We start from the raw sequence: 22,877 nt of genomic DNA, 5'->3' as shown, positions 1-22,877 counted from the left end.
ATTTCTTTAAAAGCCTTTCATAAAAAAATATGAAATGCATACACTGGAGTGTAGATATACAAACAAAAAAGTTCCACACGTGCGCAGTAGGTGCCCTTTTATTTCCATGTTTCCTTTTGTGAATGCTACGTGCCTCCATATTGTTTTTTTGTTTTGTTTTTTTTGCTGTGTGAAAGGTCCAAACGGTTGAACTGTGAACTTGCTACCTCATCACTGTGTGTCGAGTACGTGTGGACAACAAGCAACTGTTTTACCGCTAGCAGCCAAGAGAGGGCGCATTTGCAGCTGCAGCCTGTTATGTTAACAGTGGTACTGTGAAGGTTAGTTGTGTCAATATCATAACAAAGCTTTTTTTAATCCAGCAATATTTATCTGAACTATGTATATATATATATATATTTAAATATAGCTGGTCAGTCAGTAAACGTGTCTTTGTCGTGCAGTATACCGGTGCTGCTCAGACCTGAAATTAGTTTGGTTGTTGCTGTCGTGCTAGCTACTAGCTAACTTGGCTACTAAACTTAGCTGTTGTCAAAATAATGCTCTTATCTTAGCAAGTAGCAGGGAGTCAGTGTCGGGTGTCGCGTGTTATTAGACAGGAAAACAGAATCGCCGCAGTAAGAGAGAGTCACGTATCTCTGATTAGATTTATGTACGACTTTATGTTTTTTCTTTGAAACTCCTGTTAAACGCCACAGGGCCTGTGCAGTATCATGGTGTGTTTTTGTTTAGCTGTGTGTTCTTTGTACTTGGAAACAATGCCAGTCCCTGCTTGACGGTCAGTTTCGCAATATCTCTTTACAGACACAGTAAATAAGATCAAAGACTGAAACGACTGACAGAAACAAACAACGTTCCTTTGCTTTCTATCGTCATCGGCATCATCTCAGGGACAACAAAGGAGTTGTTTCGCCTTTTTACATTTGATCAACGCTGCCTCTTCGGTAAGTGTCAGCGCATCATAGGATTGAATATGAGCTTATTGTCTTCATGTGACCTGCAGCTCTAATCATGTACAAATGCTATCCACAGAAAAGTGGAAAAACCACTTAGGGCTGGACAATAACAATACAATATCAATATAACAAAGGTTCGATATATATTATTTAGTTATCTGTCATTTATTGCAATAATGTTCTGTGTGTGTGTGTGGGTTTTCTCCAGGTTCTCTGGTTTCCTCCCACAGTCCCAAAACATTAGGTTAATTGGACACTAAATGTGAGAGTGGATGGTTGTTTGTCTCTGGATGTGATCCTGTGATGGACTGACCATCTGCCCAGGGTGTACCCACTCTTCGCTCTATGTCAGCTGCCCTCATGTGGAGGATAAATTAGTAGAAGATTAATTAATGGATTACTTATCAATATCGACTCACATGAAACTTTTCCAGCCTTATGTTTGGACAACACAAACTAACTAAGTACTTGTCAGTGTCAATACCTACCATATCTCGCAAGATTGAAATGGTTTTAAAAAAGAAATAAGTATTATGGTGATCACAAACAAACAGAAAACATGGCCTAAAACATATCATCTTCACTAGAGGTAGTAAGTTAAACATTGTTACCAACCTGAATGTGTATGTCATGAACCTAACGGACAGTTTCATGTGATTGCACCAGATCTAATTTATGTTTCATAGTCTTTCACCATGGCTTTGGTCATGGTATAATAACGTGATACTTTGTATATCCTTGAATGTTGTTGTCACATTAACGCTTTGGGTTTTGATTTATATTATGGCAGACTAACTGGCAGGAACCCACTGCTAATATCAGCAGAGAAGATGGATACAACAAGTGTGTCCAATGGAGCTGTGCCTGCGTATGAAGTGAAGGAGGAAAACCTCAGGTGAAAGTCATGTTAATGTCAAACATTGTGGACAATGTGAAAGATATTTCATGTTGTTTTAGATCTGGTAAACATGTGTTTTTCCCATTGCGTTTCCCTCTCCGTAGTCCTGAAGATCTTTCTGAGATGCTTGCAGCAGGTACCAAACAGGTCCATGAAAAGGCTGAGAACACGCAGTTTGTCAAGGATTTCCTCAAAGGACGCATCCGCAAGGAACTCTTCAAGGTGAGTTTGGGTATAATCAGAAATTCACTTTTATACATACAGTGTTATTTAGTGCTTTATTAAATAAACATAAGTTCAGATGTTAACTATTTGATTCTGCTTTTTCAGCTTGGTGCTGTGGCACTCTACTACACTTACAAGGCAATGGAGGAGGAGATTGAAAGGAACAAGGATCATCCTCACTTTGCCCCTCTGTATTTTCCTGCAGAGCTCCACCGCCACACAGCTTTGGCTCGTGACCTTGAGTATTTTTATGGCCCAGAATGGCAGAGTCAGGTACACTGCTCCGAGTCCACTCAGTGCTATGTGGACCGCATCCACCAAGTAGGGCAAGAGGACCCAGTGCTGCTAGTAGCCCATGCTTACACCCGTTACATGGGAGACCTATCTGGTGGACAAGTGCTGAAGAAGGTGGCACAGAGAGCCTTGAAACTTCCTCCCACAGGAGAGGGGCTGGAGTTTTATCACTTTGATGCCATCCATAGTGCCAAAGCGTTCAAGCAGCTGTATCGCAGTCGGATGAACGAACTGGAACTTGACATGGAAACAAAGAAGAGAGTCGTGGCTGAGGCTGTGAAAGCCTTCACTTTCAACATGGAGGTGAGAAGCAAAGGGTGGCAGTTGAGACACGTTAGAGTGGTAAAGAAGAAATTGAAGCTTTGTTGACCTGTTGACAATCTGTTACCAGGTAGAAGATGTCACTCTGGATTCAAAAAGGGATTTTTGTTATTTTGGTGTTCATGTGTTTGCAGGGTGAATTACCAAAGCCACATTTGTGGTGTTATTTTTTAGCACAGTATCATTTCTAGAATACACAGTATACAGCTAACCTAATAACTGAACATGTTTTTGTGCTGGTAGGTTTTTGACGAGTTGGAAGAGATTGGGAAAACCATCCAGGAGGAGGTTTTAGATGCTGGGATGCCTGTCCATGGAGAAATGGGTGGTGACATCAGCAAATGCCCCTACTATGCTGCCAAAATGGGTACGCTGTTTTTTTTGCTGTAATATATATGTTGATGGCTCTATTTTGTGGGTGTTGTTTTAAGCATGTTTGTCTTTTTTTTTTGTGCTGCCAGCGGCTTCAGGTGGAACGACATACGCGTGTCAAATGGCCATGGCCATGCTCCGACACCCAACAGGACAAGTTCTGTTTGCTACTTGGTTTGCCGTCCTGGCTGGACTGGCTGCCTGGTATCTGATGTGATCCAACCTTCAGCGTGTCATTTTTACGCTTTAGGATGGACAGTAAGGAGACGTGGAGCATTTCATTGTTTCATCGAAACATTCTTTACAGGTCCAAGTTTATTTAATGTTGCACATTGATCACGATGGAAGCTGATAGCAAATGTACTTGGATCTGTTTCTTGCCAACAGAATTCCAGTGAGATGATCTATAGGACCATTAGCACGCCATCCTCATTCATTCATCCAGCCATCAACATTCACTTTGTTAGAATTCAGTCTCCACTCTGTTTTGTTTCTCTACCTCTTTTGCAACATCCCTCCATTTTGTGTCCTCCGAGAGTGTTTGGTTGCACCTCAGCACCTTCTGCAGGTGTAGGCTTGCCATCACTGAAGCACATAGTGTGAGCGTTTGAGCATAGTGTGTGACTTTTTTTTGATGCAACTGAATTATAGCTTGGCTATACTGTTGACATGATGCATGTAGTATCGAAAACATACAAACGGTGACCATAGCAAAAAAAAAAGTATGAATAAATATGATTGAATATGAAACACTATGCATAGGCTATGCATAGAATAACTCAATAGGTCAATAGGGTTTTATTGCAGTGTTGATTTCTAATGAGAAAATAAGATAAAGTTCTGTACTATGGTGGTCTTTCACCAAGGAGGTAATAGTTTTGGCCATGTTTGTTTGTGTGTGAGCAGCACATAAATAATTCCATTTTCTTGGAATATCGGGTCATGGCCCAAGGAAAAAATTAGATTTTGCTGATGATATTGACACTGTGGGAAACTGAGGGACCTTGTCAGAGGTTGGAGCTCTGAGTGCTTTCTGTAGCTTATAATATCAACAGTGTCTACATACAGTATATAATATTTCATTTCTACACTCTGATTGCAGCACCGAACATCGTGTTTAAAGTGAAAGCTGCGGTTAAAGTCGTTAAAGAATCCATGATCACATTTCATACTTAGAAAAGGAACTGAAAACAACCTTTTATTATTAACTCTACGGCGTGCCTACACTTTAACAAGTGTATGATTATTAATAAGAATATATTTCACATAATGTGAACGTCTATTGATGCATGGTGAAAAAAAGTCAATTTTCATGGACATGTAATGGAGCTTTCAGCAGCTCAGCTCGTGTGTGCATCCATTTGCACAATAACCATACTGTTTTCTGCTCATACTGTAAATTGGAATATTTTCTCAGATTAGTTTTTTTTTTTTTTAAAAAAACAAGAAGGAAGTTTGAGTGTACACACTCACTCTGACACAGTCAAGGTTTTGACTTTCTAAGCGCTTTTCTTGGACGTGCTGGACACAGAGTACCAAAGGAAATCTGCTTTTTTTTTTGCACCAGGTTCCTGTGTTGTGCATTGCACAACACCGTGAACACGTACTGCCAAATGAACGCGCAGTACTCCCTCTTCTCAGCACAGCTCATTCAGGGTCAGCTCCACAAGTAGTGAAGCAGTTAAATCACAGCCATGAAACGATGACGACGAAGTGTTATGTATCCTAGAGTCTCAGGTTAATGTTGCAGAATGACGGCAACGTGGCGCGTTGTGAATGGAGGACTAACACAAGGACTGCCTGATTCTCCCCTGTAGTGTCTGTACTTTAGTTTTCACGATGCCAGTGTTTTTTTGAAAGAGTGTTGAGTGTGTTTGGACATATTGAAAAGACACTTACTTGAATCTTGGTAGAAAGATAGTTCATGCTAATTTTCCTTTAACCCGTGTTCTGATCACTTTTGTGTATTCAACTAAACAAAGCTTTATAAGTGTCCGGTTAGACGACGACTCTTTGTATGACGGTGAAAGTCCAGTAGTCTGTTGTGCTGCCAATAGTGGAATAAAAAATGTGGATTGTTCTTGTTGAAATAAAGTAATTTAAATGGACTGGAGTTTATAATTACATTGAATACGTGATGCATATTTTGACCTGTATCATCAGACATTGAATCAAGGCTGTCCCCCGGGTTTTTAAAGACCTCATGTTCCTATAATGCACCACGGACATGGAACAACATTGGAAAAGAGCTCAAATTAGTTTCACTCGTATCTCTCAGCAAACTTCAGAGAATCATATGTTGTATTGTGTTTTAATATTGTTTTTGTGATTTTGTACGGCTGCTACCTTGGTCAGGCCTCTCTTTTATAAGAGATGTTTTCTTTTTTAAAAATAAAAATAAAATAAAATAAATAAAAAGTCTATGTTACCAATATTAATAACGGTAAGAAGTATTGTTTAGATTGAAACATTTAACATATTTTCATGATTCCTACTGTAGATCTGTTACAGAAAATACTGTTTCATAAATATTGGAAAAATGTAAAAGCATTACTTTGACTATATTCTGATAAGTCAGCTCATTTTAAAATCAATGTTGAAAGAATCTCCAAACGGACAATGAGGTACTAGATTTATTGATCATTTAAATCACAGGTTGTTTCATTATGTACATCTGTGCATTTCAGTGTAATCTGATACAATAACCCTGCAAAAAAATTATTGTAACAGTCACTCTGCTGGAGGAGATTTAAATGTGTTTTATTGTATATTCTAGACATGAACCCTATATGTACAAGAATATACAAAATAATTAGGCTGGGTATTAAACGCCAATAGTTCGGTGGTTTCAACTGGGTTTTGAACTTCCTCTGCGTCACCTTATACTGAAAGTAAGTGTGCAGGAAGTAATGGCCAGAGGCGGAGTTCAAGGTGGCACTAATTTAATAAATAATAAGTTGCTCTGTATTCAGCTGTGCCAACAAACAGTTAAGAATTTTGACCTTAATGTGTCATGTAGCTTTGTTAAAAAAATGGAGTTAATAAGCTTGATAATGAAAAAAGTATCGTTCCTAAATTGATATTGAAGTCCAGATATCACGATGTACCGAAAACATGATCAATACCCAGCCCTAGACTTTCCAGAACATAGCTTTATTTTACCTGTAGAGACAGTCTACATCATTTTTGTGTGTGTGTGTGCGTGCGTGCGGGTCACATACTGTTACAAGGTTGTTCATGGACAAATGCAATATCAAGAATCAAAACTACCAATGTGATTTCTCTCTCACACATAAAAGGTGTACAGAGACATAGATCAGAGTTAGTGTTGCCAGTTGAGGGACGCCTCATGTTTCCACTTATCAGTCCTCCACCAGAGAGACAAAAAGAACAGCTGGAGACACACGGTACACACTGTCCAATACTCAAACCAAGAGTAAACATGTAACCTGAACCTGTAATGACTTGACACTGCCAAGAATTGTACTCGGAGCAATTGATTAAATCACGAGCAAAGGAAAGAAAAACAAAGATCATTAAAAAGGAGAGCCATTTAATACCCCACCCCCCAAAATGTTTGACTGCATTTGTAGTCTTTGTCGCTACAATAATTTATTTTCGCGCACATGGATTTTGTTACCGCCATTGTGTTCGTCTCATGGCAAATAGCAGAGACTAACATTATAAATGAACTCGTCTTTGCAACAAAAAAATGACATCCATGGATGTTTGACAGACGTGAGTGGAGCGCTGCATTATCCTCGTGTGCGGGGGATCCACTTGGGCAGATGCACGGTGCAGTTAATCCTCTTCTTCATCCACTGAAGTACGACTGTGCCGATCCACCCCTTGTCAGCATCATTCACCAGGTTGTATTTTTCAAATCTCAGTCCCTTTCTTTATGCTGTAGCTGACTTTGCTGTCGCCCTCTCTGCCTGCTGATGGATTCTCTCAGTTCCAGGATCTTTTACCTTGCAGAAGAAGTACAAGAAAGATAGGACTGTTTTTAAATTCAAACCTAAAAACAGGAAATTGGTAGAGTGGACATGCCTCAGTGATTTTATGACAGCCACAAACCAGATGGCAAGACTGACAACGATAGAGATATTAATCACTTCTCAGTTACTCCTAGCCGTTTTGTGGCTGTAATGAAGGAGGAAATACGACGGAGAAGTCCCTCAACTCATCGGCTACCTCTGCTGCCCCCACCTGGACAGATTTATGCCACTACACCAGCCAGTTTTACAACTTATTGCTGTAGCTCTCCCTAAATAAAATGTAGTGAGTGATAAAAACAGCCATGATAATTGTTGTGATGCTATGTTCTTCATAGATACAAGCACAGTGAGTATAATATAATACCTCAGATTAGTGTAGAGTTTCAAAGCAGCATTCTTTAAAAATAATGATTGAATGTATTGACGTTTATCAGCTGATGATCATGGGTCTTCCCAGTTAGGACACCCAGCTCATTATAATCTCCTTTAAATCCCTTACAAGTGCATTTAGCAGGACTCACCGTCTGATTTTTACCATTCAAAATCTTTTAATGCATTCATGGTGTTATGCTTTTTTTTGTTTGTTTTAAATCAGGATTTTGATCTTTAAATTCTAATGGAACTGCTTTAATTGTTTGATTCAGGTCTTTTTTATGACGCAATTGCATTTATTATTTGTCCCATTGAGGATTTAGTGACTGGGTTTTGAAATATACTGTATATTATTGTTGTTGTCTTTTATGGTGATAATTATCAATATAAAAGACTGATATGGAAAATCTTATCACTCTACACTATTTAAACCCCAACTCAGTGAAGGAAATAAGGATGGAGCAGTGAAGGGTTTCCCTTCTTACCTGTGGTGGTTGAGGTGACTCCATTAACTGTCCCCTCCACGTCGGCCTCGTCCTCAGCGTAGCTCAGTAGCAGAGCTCTCTGTCTATCTGTCAGAGTCCTGCACAGGAATACAATGTCCATCATTATTTGTGTTTTTCTTTATGAAGGCTATAATACATTTTTGTCATTTTTTTTGTTTCTCCAAGTGGTAAAAGAGCTTTTGTCTGTAGAGTCTTACTTAGGTACTTTTATTTTGACATGGACGTAGTGGTCTCCGTAGCCATAGCTGCTGACACGAGCGATTCCCTTCCCTCCGAGTCGGATCCTCTGGTCTGTCTGGATGCCTGCAGGGATCTGAAGATAGAGAGAACCATCAGTCAGTCAAATTAAAACCATCAACCTGCCTGTTAATATTGTGTTATTTTATGTTTGAAATGTCTGCTTACGGATAAATTGAGTGTTTCATATAGGCCCTGTGCTCTGGCCGTGCCACCCAAAACTGCTTGAGCCACAGAGATTAGAAGGTCAGAGTGGATGTCTGCACCTTCTCTCCTGAACACTGGACTTTTTTGGACCTGGACACCAAAACCAGAACACGCGTCAATCCATCACACGTGGTCACAAAACACCAGCATAACACTGTAGGTTGTCTGCAGTCGGTAAATCTAAGTCAAGAGCTCAGACAAGTCAATGTCTCTTACTTGTCCGAGCACAGACATACAAGGCAGTCTTATTTAGGAGGTAAACATGCATCTAATAGATATTTATGTATTTCCTGTCTGAGGTTGTTACACTGTGATGATGATGTAAATACTCACCTTAAAAGTGATGAAGATCTCTTTCTTACCAACTGGCATCCTGACTGACTGACCATCATCCACCCCTTAAAGCAAAAGCAAAAAAAAAAAAGATTTTCACCTTTAAATTAAAATGCAGCATTATTTGGTGTGTTATACAAATAAAATGATGCACGCTTATCGGGGCAAAAATACAATGCTTTTCCTTTTGTAATTTCCAGTCCATTTGAATAATGGTGATATAAAGTACTGCAGAGGTTGAGCCAGTTGAGTGTGACTGACCTGCAGGCACAGGAACCATGACAGTTTGCCTCTGCTTGGTCTGTCCTGACCCACGGCAGGTACGGCATGGGGTGGAAATGACTGTGCCTTTACCGCCGCAGCGACGACACGTGGAACGCATCACAAATGGACCAGTATTCACCGTCTCCTACAGGGAGAGAGGTATATGCGTGATTAGCCATACAAAATATGCGGTATACACGATGAGGAATAGCAGCGCTCCATTGGTCTTACCATGCCAGACCCGTTGCAGTGGTGGCAGTGCTGGACCTTTGTGCCTGGCTCATGCCCTTTACCATCGCAGTGCTGGCAGGCTGCATCTATATTAATGGACATCTCTTTGTTGACTCCCTTTGCTGCTTGAGTGAACGTTAGCTCCATAATGTACTGTGTTAGAAAAAGTCAGAAACACACCTCTGGATTTGTACCAATGGAAAAAAAAGAACAACGTAGAATCAGGTTCTGTTTATTCCTATTTAACAGTTTGTTACTAACCTCCTGCGGCTGATCAAACATGGCACTAAAATCTCCAAACCCACGTCCTCCCGAGAATTCACCAAAGATCTTGCGGTAGAGCTCCTCTGGGTCCACATTGCTGGTCTGTCCCGTCCAATAATGCTGACCTCCACCAGTCTGACCAGCATCAAAGCCTGTTGTGCTGCCATACACGTCATACTGCTTCCTCTTTGATTCGTCACCGAGGACCTGAAAGAAGCACAAAACAGTTCCAACAGTTCAGCTGTCATTCTGATGAGATTGCTTTAGATTAAGCCAAACAGACTGAAGATGCTTGAATAAAGACAGAGGCCAAACCTCATAGGCTTCAGCCAGCTGAGCAAACTTTTCCTTGGCTTGTGGGTCATCTTTGTTGGTGTCAGGGTGGTACTTTTTGGCCATCTGTGGGACCACAAACAAACACCGTCAGCTGAGAACCAAAACAAACTATAAACCTGTGTCAGGCAGGAACAGACCTGGTAGTAGGCTTTCTTGATCTCTTTCTGAGTTGCTGTGCGAGGAACTCCAAGAATCTGGTAGAAGTCCCGCTTGCTGCTGGCGGGGGCACTTGTGTGAAAGGACAGCGTGAAAGCGGCTTGGGGCGATTTGAGACCTGGAAATTGAATAAAAACGGGGTAAGTACATGTCATATAGATGTCTGTAGTGAAGGTACTAACAAGTATCGTATAATAACAGACTATACAAAGATGCCACTGTGTCATGGCTTAGTTGTTGAACTGTATGATGCAGGGGATACTTGTTTGTTTTTAGGAATGGGCCTAAAAGATATTATTTAGTTAAGCCACTTATAGCAAGAATCTACTAGAAACTCCAATATCTGCAGAGTTGGAGATGTTAGCAAGGTTAAAGCTACAGTGCATAACTTTTGCTGGTGATGTTACTATTCTGCCTCTGTTTGGGTTCTCAACAAGTAATATTATCAGACCTGTCTTACATTCTTATTAATCTGAACATTTGCACTGACTGATGAAAAAGTGGATATGCTCATTAATGAATAAAACTGAGGATAATAAGTATCATGGAATCGTGACTCTGATGGTAGCAAAACTAAGGACAATTTTTGAGCAATACCCGTCTAGTCAGGTCACTCTCACTAAAGTTATGAGTACAAGGTAACACACGTATGGACTAGGGGTGGGTGACCATAACGATTTGGTGATATATATCGTCACTTTTCCTTGTGCAATATGATGATCGATCCACCAGGGCAAATATCGATGTCGTTGCTACTCGATCCCCATGAAGAAGAGGGAGTTTACAGCAGAATAATGGTGGAGAAAGCTACATTAAGAGATGCCCCATCCACGCTCAATACATAGACTTAAATCATTTTGTTCTCTATGTTGTAAATAAATAGAGAAATCCTCATTTTTAACTTCTCACGGATGTTTTGTTTTCTTCAGTTAGATGGATATCATGATGTATTACTATATGAGTGTCTTGGAATATTGATTATCACAGAATCGTTGTATCGTGGACTATTATTGGTATGATAAGCGTATCGTGAGGTACCCTGTGACTCCCACCCCTAGTATCGACCCTAGCAAAGTCAACTTCATCACTGCAATCACAGTTAGCACTGCTGCTCACATGTGATATCTCATTCTGGAAGAAAGCAAACGTGTTAATTACATTTTCGCAGCTTTAACGCTCACTTGGTCGAACTTGTCGTCAACCACGTTACTTAAATACACACGTTACCACAGACAACATGAACTTAGCTTAGCCTAGCCGGGGCCATATGGCTAATGCACCACTCACCTGACAGCCCTCTCAATGTCAACGCTTTCCCTGCTCCGGCGTAGACCAGGCTCCCTCCTGGCCATAGTTTCCCTGCACCTGCTGTACAAATGCCGCGGACAACTCCACTGCCAGCGCAGACGGCCGCACCGATGGCCCGGTGATGTCCAGAGAGCAAGACGACTGTGATCCAGCGTGAAGAGCAGCGGATAGCAGGGGACGCCATCATTCCTTCGCGAAACGCCTCTACAGCTCCGCACGCACTGCGCATGTCCGGAACAGGGTGGGCGTCACCGTACACAGTACAAAGATTTTCAGTGTGGTACAAGATGATGCTCCGTCAAATCACGCTGGATAAAATGCGTTGTTCGGGATTTATGATTTGTTTGTTTTCTTTTCATCACCCTGCGTACCAACCACAGTCTCCCCAAACATGGTTGTACTGTTTATTCCTTAGTCATAATAATATTAGTAGAGGAGAACTCCGCCCAATCGCACAGCTCTGGAGAGCAAACCGAGCATCCACCGCTCGCAGAGCCTGAGCTGTCAGCTGTAGCGGGATGTCACCACCCGATTTGTTCTCCGTGTAGCAGAGAGTTATCAACCAACTCGACAGAGACACCCGGAAGGCACGAGAGTCAGTCTGAGAGGGCAACATGAGTCGCTTTTATACCTCCAAATTCAAAAACACCACTCCGAAAATTGCCAAGAAAGATGTGAGTAGTGTCACTTTTGGTTGCTAACGCGAGCATTGATGTTTAGCTGTGCTACTTCAGCGGTGTTTGGGGGCAGAACGCCTGCAAGGGATGTTGGACTTCCTGCATCTGGAAGGCTGCACAGCACTGACAGAGTACAAGAACAAATCCGCGCACTCGCATTTCATACCAGCTAAAGTCTGCAAACTAGGAGCCATGTGGTTGTATTCGGCTACTACGTCTACTGTTTAACTAGCTTAGTTTTCTTTCTGGTTTTACATGATATTATACTGCACATCTTCTGGTTATATGTCCTGAGCTCTTTTTTCTGCACAGATACTCAGTCAGAGTCAGAATTATAAACACATTTTAAAGGTAAATGTGTCGTAGAGGCTGTCTTGTTTGGACTGGAGTGGCTTGCATACAGATCTGCCATCTTCTGGACCTATTATGGTGTCAAACTGCAGTGCCTGCAGCTCTCCTTGCTCAGGTGTATTATATAACCCTCTGCCTTGTTTTTACTGAGGCACTAACATGTCTGGCATGTTCAGTGTTCAGAGACAAGGTCTTGGTATGTGTCCAATCTCTGTGTAGGGTCAGCAGCTGTGCTGCTGTGAATGTAAATCTAGCCCCTTTATTTTACACAACCAGTAAATTGAGTGTGGATGTGGCTAATCCAGTCTTGAAACAGGAGCTGTCATGTTAAACTCAGTATGGGAGCGAAATCTGGCAAGGAAGAGGTTGTGATAGCAACAATAATGGAATATGATTTCCCTTCAATACCAGTATAAAAAGGGTCAATACTGGCAATTATTCAATAACAAAATATGTCATAAAATAACCTTCAGATGTATTGTAACTGGTGTTCAATGATTTATGGAGTATCTATGCGTTTGTTATTTTCTGTCCATAAAAAAAAGTTTAAAACAATAATTAACAGGTTTCTTTAAAGGTACAGTGTGTAACATTTAGGAGGAGTTTATTGGCACATGTTGGCTTCAAAAGCCATAAGTATGTTTGTTTAAGTGTATAATCATTTAAAATCAAAATAGTTTGGATTTCATAGCCTGAGAATAAGTCTTTCTAATGTGCTTGTTACATTATGCTGTCTCACCACTAGATGTCACTAATTTTAACATGCCAGGCCTTTACCTTTAACTCAAGGGCAAAAATCTGACATTAATCATGATAATTATAGAGATGAACTGGTGTAAAAATGGTAATAATAACCTTTTGGCCATATTGTTTAGGCCTATCCCTTCTATTTATATTAACTGACCATATAAAACATTTTTTTAATTATGATAATGTTTTTTGGCTGCATCGTTTTTTTGATTCACAGCAGATGGTGTCAGACTCTTAAATACCAAAACAAAAAACAGACCAGAACATGTGCCTTTTCAATCTAATTTCAAATGAATGCGTAGGGATGACGAGTCTTAAAATACAAAGCTGGTATTAATATTATCCATTCAGGAAGTGATAGTCTTTTCTTCCTTATTTTAGTAGAGAAGGAGCATTTGTTGGATCATGTTGTCCACACACGCTGTGTTCTTGCTGCTCTTGCCCTCGTTAATGTTATGAAAGAGTTTTTTAATAGTTTTTGTAATGTGCAACACAGGGAGCCCTTCCTCTTCCTCAACACTTAGTTCATTCAGGGGCATTTGAGAGTGTGTGTGCTCTCTCAAAAAGATCCTTCCTGTTTATGTAATTCTTTAGACTTGAGAGCAGCATGCTCGTGTGTGTTCTTAAGCATAATAAAACAGATAAGCGGTGAATTAACTTGTGTTTTCAACCTCATTGCCTGTCGCTGATATTGGGACATATGTCAGAGGCAGACGGTGGCATTATTAATTTAACGAAAGTTTGTGTTAAGTTTGCCTCTTTTTCCATTAATAGATTTAAAAATACGGATAACCTGTGCATTCTTCTGCGCCGCTGCGGTGGGACACACATTCTTTACCTTCTATTGTGTTGATCCCAGTTTTCTGTGGTCGTCATCATATTGTTATCTGCTTTGCTCTCTTACTTGTGCACTCTCTGCCTTTAATTCCAGGGCTGGATCAACAATGTCCGTGCTGGTTCATTTTCCTGCCAGGGAAACCACATCAAAGCGACCTCCAAGCTGGTGGCCTTCCACGGCGAGCAGGCTGGTGAGGCTATAAAAGAGTATTCAGCAGTTTGTTTCCTGCAAACAGAAGGAAGGATGCGAGAAGGATGCCGAACTGTAGATCAGTTAAAAACACTTCTAGAAACATGCGCTAATCTCCAACATTTAACGATCTCAATATTCAACAGAGGAGTCTGAGTGTTTAAGGGTCATTTTCTGCATTGTGGACATTAAAGTTTAACCCAACCGTTTGATTTACTGTAGCAATAAGTGAATAATTCACACTAAATAAACTCTGAGAGTGTGAGTGACTGTTGTATCATGAAAGTCACTGTTTATGTTTCCCGTGCCCACAGGTGGAGGTATGCTGGGCCTTTCTTCAGTCAAACCTGGTTCAGATGGACAATGGACAGTCAGCCACATTTCCTGCCATTCTGGTAGTTTTTCTTAATCAGCCTGTTATTTTTGTCACAGACATGTGTTTGTCTCTTTTATGTCTTTTTCCCTCTGCACAATCTCATCACTCCAACCCTCAAAGATACCACACGTCGTCTTTAAAAAACAAAAAAAAGCCTTTGTCATTATATTATATATTTTATATATATATATTTTATCAATATTATATATAGATATACATACATATATACATACATATATATATATATATATATATATATGTATGTATATCTATATATAATATTGATATTAATTTAGAGAGGCGTGACCCAGATGTAATTTTATTTTTCCACTTTCTCCCTCCTCTACCAGATTTAATGACTGATATGGACTTTTCTCCTTTTGATGAGAATCTTCTGGCTACGTGCTCTGCAGATGCAACGGTGAGCTCTTCGCTCTTTCATTTGTTCCTTCTTTCTTGTTCAGTGTGCTGAAATCAGGCTCCGTTGTTCCTGGCGGGACCTTGGACCCTGAGAAAGCTCAGGTGTCCTGGCTCGCTGGAATCTGCTGAGTGTGAGTTTGGTTTACATCTCCCGACACAGCAGCTTGGTTTACCTCAGAGATTTGTCACACGCAGAACAAAGTGGTCTGCGGTGTGTTGTTTCACCAGCTGGATGGTGATGAGCAAGTGAAATTAGAGTGAAACAGAAAGAATGCACCCATCTGTGAAATATATACTTTGCTGATTCAAACAGATTGTCATACAGTTTTTACCTCTTCTGCTCTCATCAACTGGAAGGATAAACGGAACCTGGATATACTGTAGATCCCTATGCAGTGATGACTGTTCCAGGATACTCTTTCTGTGTGTTTTTTTTAAAGTGGATTTAAGAGACTCACTGGCCACTTTATTATTTACTCACAACATGATGAAACTAGACGTAGATGAGCTACAGCAGCAGAGGACCACACTGGGTATTAGTATACAGTACTACAACAATCATGTTTTTCTTAAAGGAACCCATTGTCACCTGACAGTATAGCTACCCTTTGCGCTGATCCTCTTCCTCCAGGCCGGCTTTTTGAATCTGTGACCCCTGTATTAATTCATTTCCTCTGTGTGTGTGTGTGTGTGTACAGGTGAAGCTGTGGCGTCTGTGTGACCCAGAGCTAGAGCAGCCCAGCAGTCCGGAGTTGACCCTGCAGCCAGATCAGGGCAGGCTGGAGCTGGTGCAATTCCACCCCACTGCCTCGGGATTGCTGGCCGTCGGCTCGGCCAAGTCTCCTCTGATTTGGGACACCGGCCGCCAAGATGTGCCTCTAGCAGGTAGCTACAGTTCTGCACATGCGCACACGTTTGTGTATGTGAACCGTTCCAAAGGATAGCGTGCACACCACAAGAGAAGAGTCAAAGTCTGTGTTGCACATCCTGCACTGTCTGTTACATTTAACATTTCAGTATCTGTCAGTTAGTCTTTAAGTTTCGTTGCGTCCTATCCTGTGCATTTTCTGTATGTGTAACCTAGGTATGTATTTACAGTGGTTAGTGGTTTGTTTTATTTCCTTTTTGTTTGTTTGTTGTTTGTTTGTTGTTTGTTGTTTGTTGTTTGTTTGTTTGTTGGGGACTGTCTGACTGACAATGCCTACGTTTTACAGCCCTGTGGCTCTGTCTAATTGCCGGAGCAGCAGAGGTAATGTTTTGGTCTGCAGTCCTGGTCCCAGTCTCCCCAGACTGGCCTCAGGATATTGTCACTATCCTCTGGCCTCACCCCCACCCCCCCACCCCCACACAAACACTGCTGCCCCCACATTTCATGACAGCTGGCTGCTCACTGACCCTTTTGTGAGCTGTACACCCCACACACATACACACTGTATTACCCTTATTTCTCATTCCATACATGGTTGATGAACAATATCCAAGATAAAGTTCTCTGTTTGCATTAGTGATTCTTTTACATTTATATATTTCTACTAATCATTATCATGTCATATCATGTGACGTGTGTTACCGCCTTAACGAGTGCACTTTTCATCTCTTTTCGTCTGTTGTCATGGTGAAACTAAACAAAAACGAGTGCTGTGCTCCCTCGTGGCACTGCAAGATCTTTTGTGTCATGCTCATAATGTCTCTCATGTGCTTAAACAGGAAGATTATATGATCCATTATTTTGGTTTACATCACCCTTAGTTTTTCAAAACTTTGTGAGCTTGATTAATAATGGCTTCAATAATCTCCTTCCTGCCCTGTCAAAAACTCTCCACGGTTTGTGTTATCATGCTTTTTTGTCTGTGTCCAACATGAGATTTGTGTCTGGAGTCCCCCCCCCCACACACTCTCATCTCTAATCTTGATATGATGTGTCTGCAGCTCTGGAGCCGCACAGTGACCAACTGCAGAGTCTGAGCTGGAAACGGGACGGCGCTCTGCTGGCTTCGTCCTGCAAGGTGAGGGAATTATTTTACTCACTCGTCTTCTACCGCTTTATCCTCCACATGAGGGTCGCAGGGGGCGCTGGTGCCAATCCCAGCTGACATGGGGCCAAAGGCGGGGTACACCCTGGACAGGTTGCCAGTCCATCAGTCCACAGGGGCACATTGAGACAAACAACCATTCACTTTCACACTCACACCTACGGTCAATTCAGAGTGTCCAGTTTGCCTAATCCTCTAATCTACATGTTTTTTTTGACTGTGGGGGGAAACTGGAGAACCTGCAATAAACCCACAAACACACACATGGAGGCTTCATGCAGAAAGGCCAGGAAATTCCTTAAAAGAATTTGCATTTTATTTCGTTCCCTCACCATCTTTACAATGTCCTGTTTTTGTAGTTGCAGCGTCTGGCCACTAGATGTAGCCTGTGGTCCACTCAAAGCACAGTGTACTTTCAATTAACAAAAACCTGCAGCTTCTTATCTGTTTTTATGAGGTTTGTTGTGTTTTGCCAAAATGTCAGCAGAGGTGATGTTTCTAAAAATGGGAGGGGCAAACATCACAAATGAAATTAGGATTTAGTGACCAGTGTTTTACTGGGGGAAAAAAATAATGCAGTTAGAAAGCCTTATGACGTAAAAGACATAATAGAAAAGCATAGAAAGCTGTTAAAGATCTTGGCAGAGGTTGGATAGAGAGCCTGTGGAGATTGGAAACTGTAGTAACTTGGCTTCTACAGCACTGATAATAAAGGCACACGCCTGCATGTGAGGGATAAATCTATCATGGCTTTTGTTTTGTCTTCATCCACCCTGACCCCTAAAACTCTATTCCCTTGTGCACCCTCTTGAACTCAACTGTCCCTTGTTCAGTGTTTTAATTTCACTGTCAGGAACTGGAGAATAAAATTCCTTTGTTGTGTACAGTAGTTGTGTTTATAATTACAAGGAAAACCTAAGAGTAGAGAAGCCTTCCTGGGTTTTTTCTTTGCCATTCCTTTTTTACTCCCAGTTTCATTTGTGTCATCAGGACAATAAGGTTGCTCATATGTTATGTCTGAGAAGGAGAAAGGGAGAGAATAAAGGAGTTTAAGCGTTGAGATTATTTCATAAATCTATTTTTTTAATAGGAAAAGCTAGAGGCATTTTCATTTCTTGCCTAGTTTCAACTCTGTTGGTGCCCTACAGTGAATTTCTCTGTCCACTCTACTCCACCTCAACAATTTAAGAAAGCTATTCAAGCTTTGTTTTTACCTTTACAATGCTGTCCTCATGGATTATCTTTGTAAAATTTAACTTTTTTTTGTCTTCAGTGTCTTCAGTGTTTTACATTTACCCTCTTTTACCTCACCCTTAACATTCTTTCTTCCTGTTTTATTTATTAATAATATATAATAATGTTTCCTTCCTTAAAGGAGTAAGGAAGTGTGTGTGTGTGAGTGAATGTGCTGAACAAGTTTATTTTTGCATCCTTCCACCACATTTCTTCTTGTTTGCGCTCATATTATTTGTATTTCTTCGTCCATGTAACCTTTCTGAAATCATACATAGCCTGATTGATGTGAAAATGAAGCCTCAGGCCAAAACATGTTTCGTATCAAAACAATTTTGGCATAAAATCTGCCACATGTGTGTACTTAACAGGTGTGATTGTCAGGCCCGTCCCCCCCTGTTTGTCTTTCCCCTGACCAGTAACAAATTACTCCACCCATTACACCCAGCATCCAAACCCTGACATTAACTTTGACGGGATAATCATCCTCCTCACCGGAGCGACCCCAGCCTGACAGAACGCGGGGACATGTGAGCCAGGAGCAGAGCACGGGGGCCTCATGCGCTTTTACCCTTTTGGACTCTGGTGTCATTTAACCCAAACACCCCCTTCAATCTCTCCAATCAGCTTATTAAAGCAAATAGTACCTTCCAACATGTGGGTCCAATCCTCCGTCCCTTCTGTTGGGTAAACATCGCAGTGCAGCGATGGGTGGGGGGAAGATGAAGGGGCAGACCACCACCTCAACCTCAAAGAGCGGGACTCATAACGGGCCTCATTTGGACCGAGAGCCATGTATATTTATGGCAAAACGTGGAGAGAGAAGGGCACCATTCACGTAAAGGAAGGGAAATCCACAGGTCGTGTTCAGCAACGATGGAGGAAAGCCTCTGTTTATCTAGTGATGGACAGGCCTGGGCGGTGGGCTCAGCTGTTTAGAAATGGGGTGGTGCTCGATTTATGGTCCACAGACTGCCTTTAATTTAAAATCGTACCGTATATCCGGGCCACACAGGCCATACCCTTTTTGTCAGGGTTTGGATATTGGGATACGCTCACAGATGAAGGCGTCCTGCTATCTTCATCTGATGGCCACAGGCTTGACACTGGTAACCATGGGAGATTAGGAACAGGAGGGTGGCAGCACTGTGTGTTTGATGAGCGACTGGAGCACCACTGGCTGAAGATTCCCACCACCTCTGTGTGTTTACATAAATGTGAACGTTTGTGTGCGGCAGACTAGCAGTGAAAACTCATTAACGGCAGCTTGAGACTGAGCCTCCTTCACTTTGATTAAACAGCTGCTGTCAACAAACACACACACACACACACACACACACGCACACAGTGCTCATGGTCCTCCATCTGTGCATTTATGAGATGAAGTAGTGTGTGTGTGTTTGTGTGTGTTTGTTTATATGGGTTATTGTCATAGGCTTAGAGTGTGTTTGCATCTCTATGTGAGTGGTCCTCCATTTGTATGTTTGCTCAGCCATATGTCACTATAACGCGTGAACTTATTTTTATACTTGCATATGTATATAGTAAAAATGGGTGTGTTTGTTAGTTGTAAAGTGTTTAGAAGGGCGGGGAACTCAGTGACTGGGGAAAATAAGCTGATGATGTTTGCATATGAAGCTGCTAAAGTTATTCTAACCGTATATTATTAATCAACATTTACCAGAACCTGTTGGTTTTAGCCAGATTTTGGCATTTTCAGAACAGGTGGACTCTTGTGTGTGTGTGTGTGTGTGTGTGTAGGTCATCTGTTGGGGGAAAACCTGTGTCCTCACTAAGAATGTTGTACAAGAATGTGTGTGTCTGTGCATTATGTGTGTGTGTGTGTTTTCCCACACTGGCTCTCTAAGCCATTGGCTTAGGCCCAGGTCACAGAGGCCTGAAGATGAAGCCTTGGGGCATCATATTCGTGGGTGGGCAGCACACACACACACACGCACGCATGCACGCATGCACGCACGCACGCACGCACATACACACACATTCTTGTACAAAATTCTTAGTGAGGACACTTATAGACATAACGCATTCCCTGGCCCCTTACTGTACCATAACCATCACAACTAAATGCCTAACAATAACTCTTAACCTAACCCTCACCTCAACCCACTTTTAACCCTAACCCTAAAACCAGATCTTACACAGACATGAACACACAGACGCACATACAACACCTACATGTATGTGTGTATATATATATATATATATATATATATATATATATATATATAAATATATATATATATATATATATATATATATATATACATATATATATATATATGTATACATATATATATATATATATATATATATATATATACATATACATACTGTATATATGCATATATGGAAGCCATGCTTTTTATTCAAGCTAACAGCAAATCAAACTCATTTGAATCGCTGAGAAGATCCGATCAGAGAGAACATTAGTTGTGGAGTTGTGCTGATAGAATAAAACGCTGTATTTATCTTGTATACGGCCGAGTGTTGCACAGTGCCCCTTTGTGTGAGTGTGTCACTGTCGGCCTCCTGATTCCCTTTGACTTATATTCGTTAAGCGTGAGCGTGGTTTGGTTTAGGCCCCTTCACTTACTACATGTGATCCGCTCCGTGTGTCAGGTCTGCCGCTGTGATCACAGTCACACAGCGGTATTGAGTGACACGGCTGCAGACACGCATGTCCCGGTCACAGCCTGATCCCATTAGGTTCCATTTCCTTTCAATCACGGAGAGACCTCTCTGATTGGCTGCCGTGATTGATGCCGAATGTGCGCTCGGGCTGACTGGGAGTCAAGGCACACAAGGCAGCGCAGAGGTCACAATGTATTAAAGAGATCTCACTGATAAATAAGGAGACTTCCGAGAACTCGTGTTGTTCGTTGTCTGAATCACGCAGGGGTGGAGATACTGTGATATTTTGATCACTTCACGTTCTGCGAATCGCAGCCGACTGAGCTGACTTTTATTTACGAGAAATTTGAATCTTGACATTGCATTTACACTTGGACTTCCTCTGAACATCATGCTCGTACTTCTTGCTGTCAGCCACAGGACTGCCTCACAGCCCTCACATGTTATTATTCTTTTGACTGCACTTACTGTCCCTGCACTGAGGATGCGAAAGATCCAAGTTGTAACCACCATAGACGTGATTTAAAACGAAAGGTTCTCAAGTTCAGACAATGTTAATCTGATTTATAACACTGTATCGTATCGTAACTCATAACGTGAATAGTTTCCAGATTTTTTTTTTATTTCTCTTTTCAGTGATGTGTGTTCTCTCTCTTTGACTCTGTAGGACAAGATGTTGCGAGTGTTTGATCCCAGAGCTCAGCTGACACCTGTTCAGGTAAGGCCTTTGATTTATATATCTATTTTATTTTACCCAGATAGTACGAGAATGTAGATGGTAAATGTAGGTTTGGTTCCTGTCACTTTACTGTCATTTAGTGTGCGTCGATTATTTTCCCGCACTACATATAATTATAATCATGTTGACGTTAACACAGACGGCTCACTACTCACTCTCTGTGATCCATCTACTGTTGATTTATGGATGCAGTCGCTGCTCTTCCCTTCCCACGGGTACCCACCCCGCACTTAACTAGTGTGACCATGAACCTCTCCACTCGCACCACTACTTGCTCTTTTTGTTTTCTATTTTTTTTTTCCCCCCCTTTTGGAAATCTTCCACCACTGCCAACCAGAACTGAGGCAAAAGGCCTGGGTCACGTCCAGCATCTATGAGTTTGAGGGGAGTTGAGGATGAAGTGTGAGTGGTGAGGAACTGATCAGAACGGCAGCAGATACTCTCACGCATGTCAGTCACGGACCTCCCAGGGTGCTTTAATTACAGAGATGCTCGCTCAGCCTGCCTCTGTCTCTGCCTCCCTCATTTGTAAAAACAGTGAAAGCAATACAGCTCTTCAGCTGATTAAATATTAGCCCTAAGAATCACCTGGAGGGCAACACAACTCGATGTATACTGTATAGTAATGTCCGGAACTGTTTTTTTGGCCCCCGATCTGAAACAGATCTTTTTAATTTTACTACACCTAGATAACAGAGATACTTTCAGTAAAAGAAATAATATTCCTGACAGCAATGTGCAGGATAAACTGTAACTAAAATGTGAGTTATTATTACATTTGAAGATGAAGTCATGTTGTATGGTTAGTGTTAGGGTTAGGGTTAGGCCAGTAGTAGTCATGGTTAAGGTTAGAGTGACTCTCCAGGAAATGAACGTAAATCAATGTAATATCCTCTGAAGTCATGGAAACCAGACGTGTGCGCGTGTGCCGTAGTCCTCACGGCAGAGAGGACACAGCAAACCTAAGTGGATCAAAGCAAGGCATCATATCAAAATGTGACCAGTCATAACAAACATTGAGAATATGAATTAAGTGCCATTAGTATGAGTCTTCCCTTAAATAAAGCCCTGCTACAATCTACAGCTGAGCTACACCTTGAGACCGTGTTACTTTTTGGACATGCACACTCTCAGGTACTGTCTCCTACACTTATATTATATTATATTATATTAGCTTATATTTTAGTATTTCAGTTTGTGTCTCAGAGGAAAGTGTGTGTACATTCTACTACATCTCATGTATTTGGGAGCTGATGTTAAAAACTTTACTTTTACAAAAGAAAACACACAATTATTACACACATATCTAAAATATGATGCATTGTTCTCGATTAAACTGTC

At 41.3% G+C, this 22,877-nt stretch overlaps 3 protein-coding genes across 5 annotated transcripts in view; 2 read left to right on the top strand and 1 right to left on the bottom strand.

Moving 5' to 3' along the window:
- Positions 1–238: 238 nt before the first annotated feature.
- On the top strand, positions 239–5,174 carry hmox2b (heme oxygenase 2b). 2 transcript variants are annotated; one of them, XM_044051765.1, is made up of 7 exons: positions 239–320; positions 805–944; positions 1,747–1,851; positions 1,959–2,076; positions 2,185–2,676; positions 2,938–3,061; positions 3,156–5,174. In XM_044051765.1, exons 3-7 carry the CDS (start codon positions 1,787–1,789, stop codon positions 3,281–3,283), a joined length of 927 nt encoding a protein of 308 aa, XP_043907700.1. In that variant the 5' UTR covers positions 239–320; positions 805–944; positions 1,747–1,786; the 3' UTR covers positions 3,284–5,174. The 2 variants fall into 2 exon arrangements, with proteins under 2 accessions (XP_043907700.1, XP_043907701.1); XM_044051766.1 differs by lacking the exon at positions 239–320 and adding an exon at positions 440–716.
- Positions 5,175–5,681: 507 nt separating this feature from the next.
- Positions 5,682–13,947, bottom strand: dnaja3a (DnaJ heat shock protein family (Hsp40) member A3a). Its single transcript, XM_044050599.1, has 12 exons — positions 13,895–13,947; positions 11,258–11,499; positions 9,952–10,088; positions 9,794–9,877; positions 9,476–9,685; positions 9,215–9,367; positions 8,981–9,128; positions 8,720–8,784; positions 8,348–8,476; positions 8,140–8,255; positions 7,922–8,019; positions 5,682–7,037 (listed from the first exon to the last, which is right to left on the bottom strand). Exons 1-12 carry the CDS (start codon positions 13,933–13,935, stop codon positions 7,018–7,020), a joined length of 1,443 nt encoding a protein of 480 aa, XP_043906534.1. The 5' UTR covers positions 13,936–13,947; the 3' UTR covers positions 5,682–7,017.
- Positions 11,667–22,877, top strand: part of LOC122785033 (mitochondrial import inner membrane translocase subunit tim16-like) — a 103,246-nt gene continuing 92,035 nt past the window's right edge. The window contains exons 1-7 of one of the 2 annotated variants that reach the window (XM_044050593.1): positions 11,667–11,952; positions 13,988–14,084; positions 14,398–14,478; positions 14,810–14,880; positions 15,578–15,764; positions 16,809–16,885; positions 21,465–21,515. In XM_044050593.1, coding sequence (XP_043906528.1) covers positions 11,893–11,952; positions 13,988–14,084; positions 14,398–14,478; positions 14,810–14,880; positions 15,578–15,764; positions 16,809–16,885; positions 21,465–21,515 — 624 coding nt within the window. In that variant the 5' untranslated portion in view covers positions 11,667–11,892. The remainder of the gene's footprint in view (positions 11,953–13,987; positions 14,085–14,397; positions 14,479–14,809; positions 14,881–15,577; positions 15,765–16,808; positions 16,886–21,464; positions 21,516–22,877) is intronic. The other variant, XM_044050591.1, reaches the window with a different exon arrangement.

This window comes from Solea senegalensis, linkage group LG19, assembly GCF_019176455.1.
Source record: "Solea senegalensis isolate Sse05_10M linkage group LG19, IFAPA_SoseM_1, whole genome shotgun sequence".
NCBI classification, from domain to species: domain Eukaryota; kingdom Metazoa; phylum Chordata; class Actinopteri; order Pleuronectiformes; family Soleidae; genus Solea; species Solea senegalensis.
This window is presented reverse-complemented; position numbering and strand designations above follow the sequence as displayed.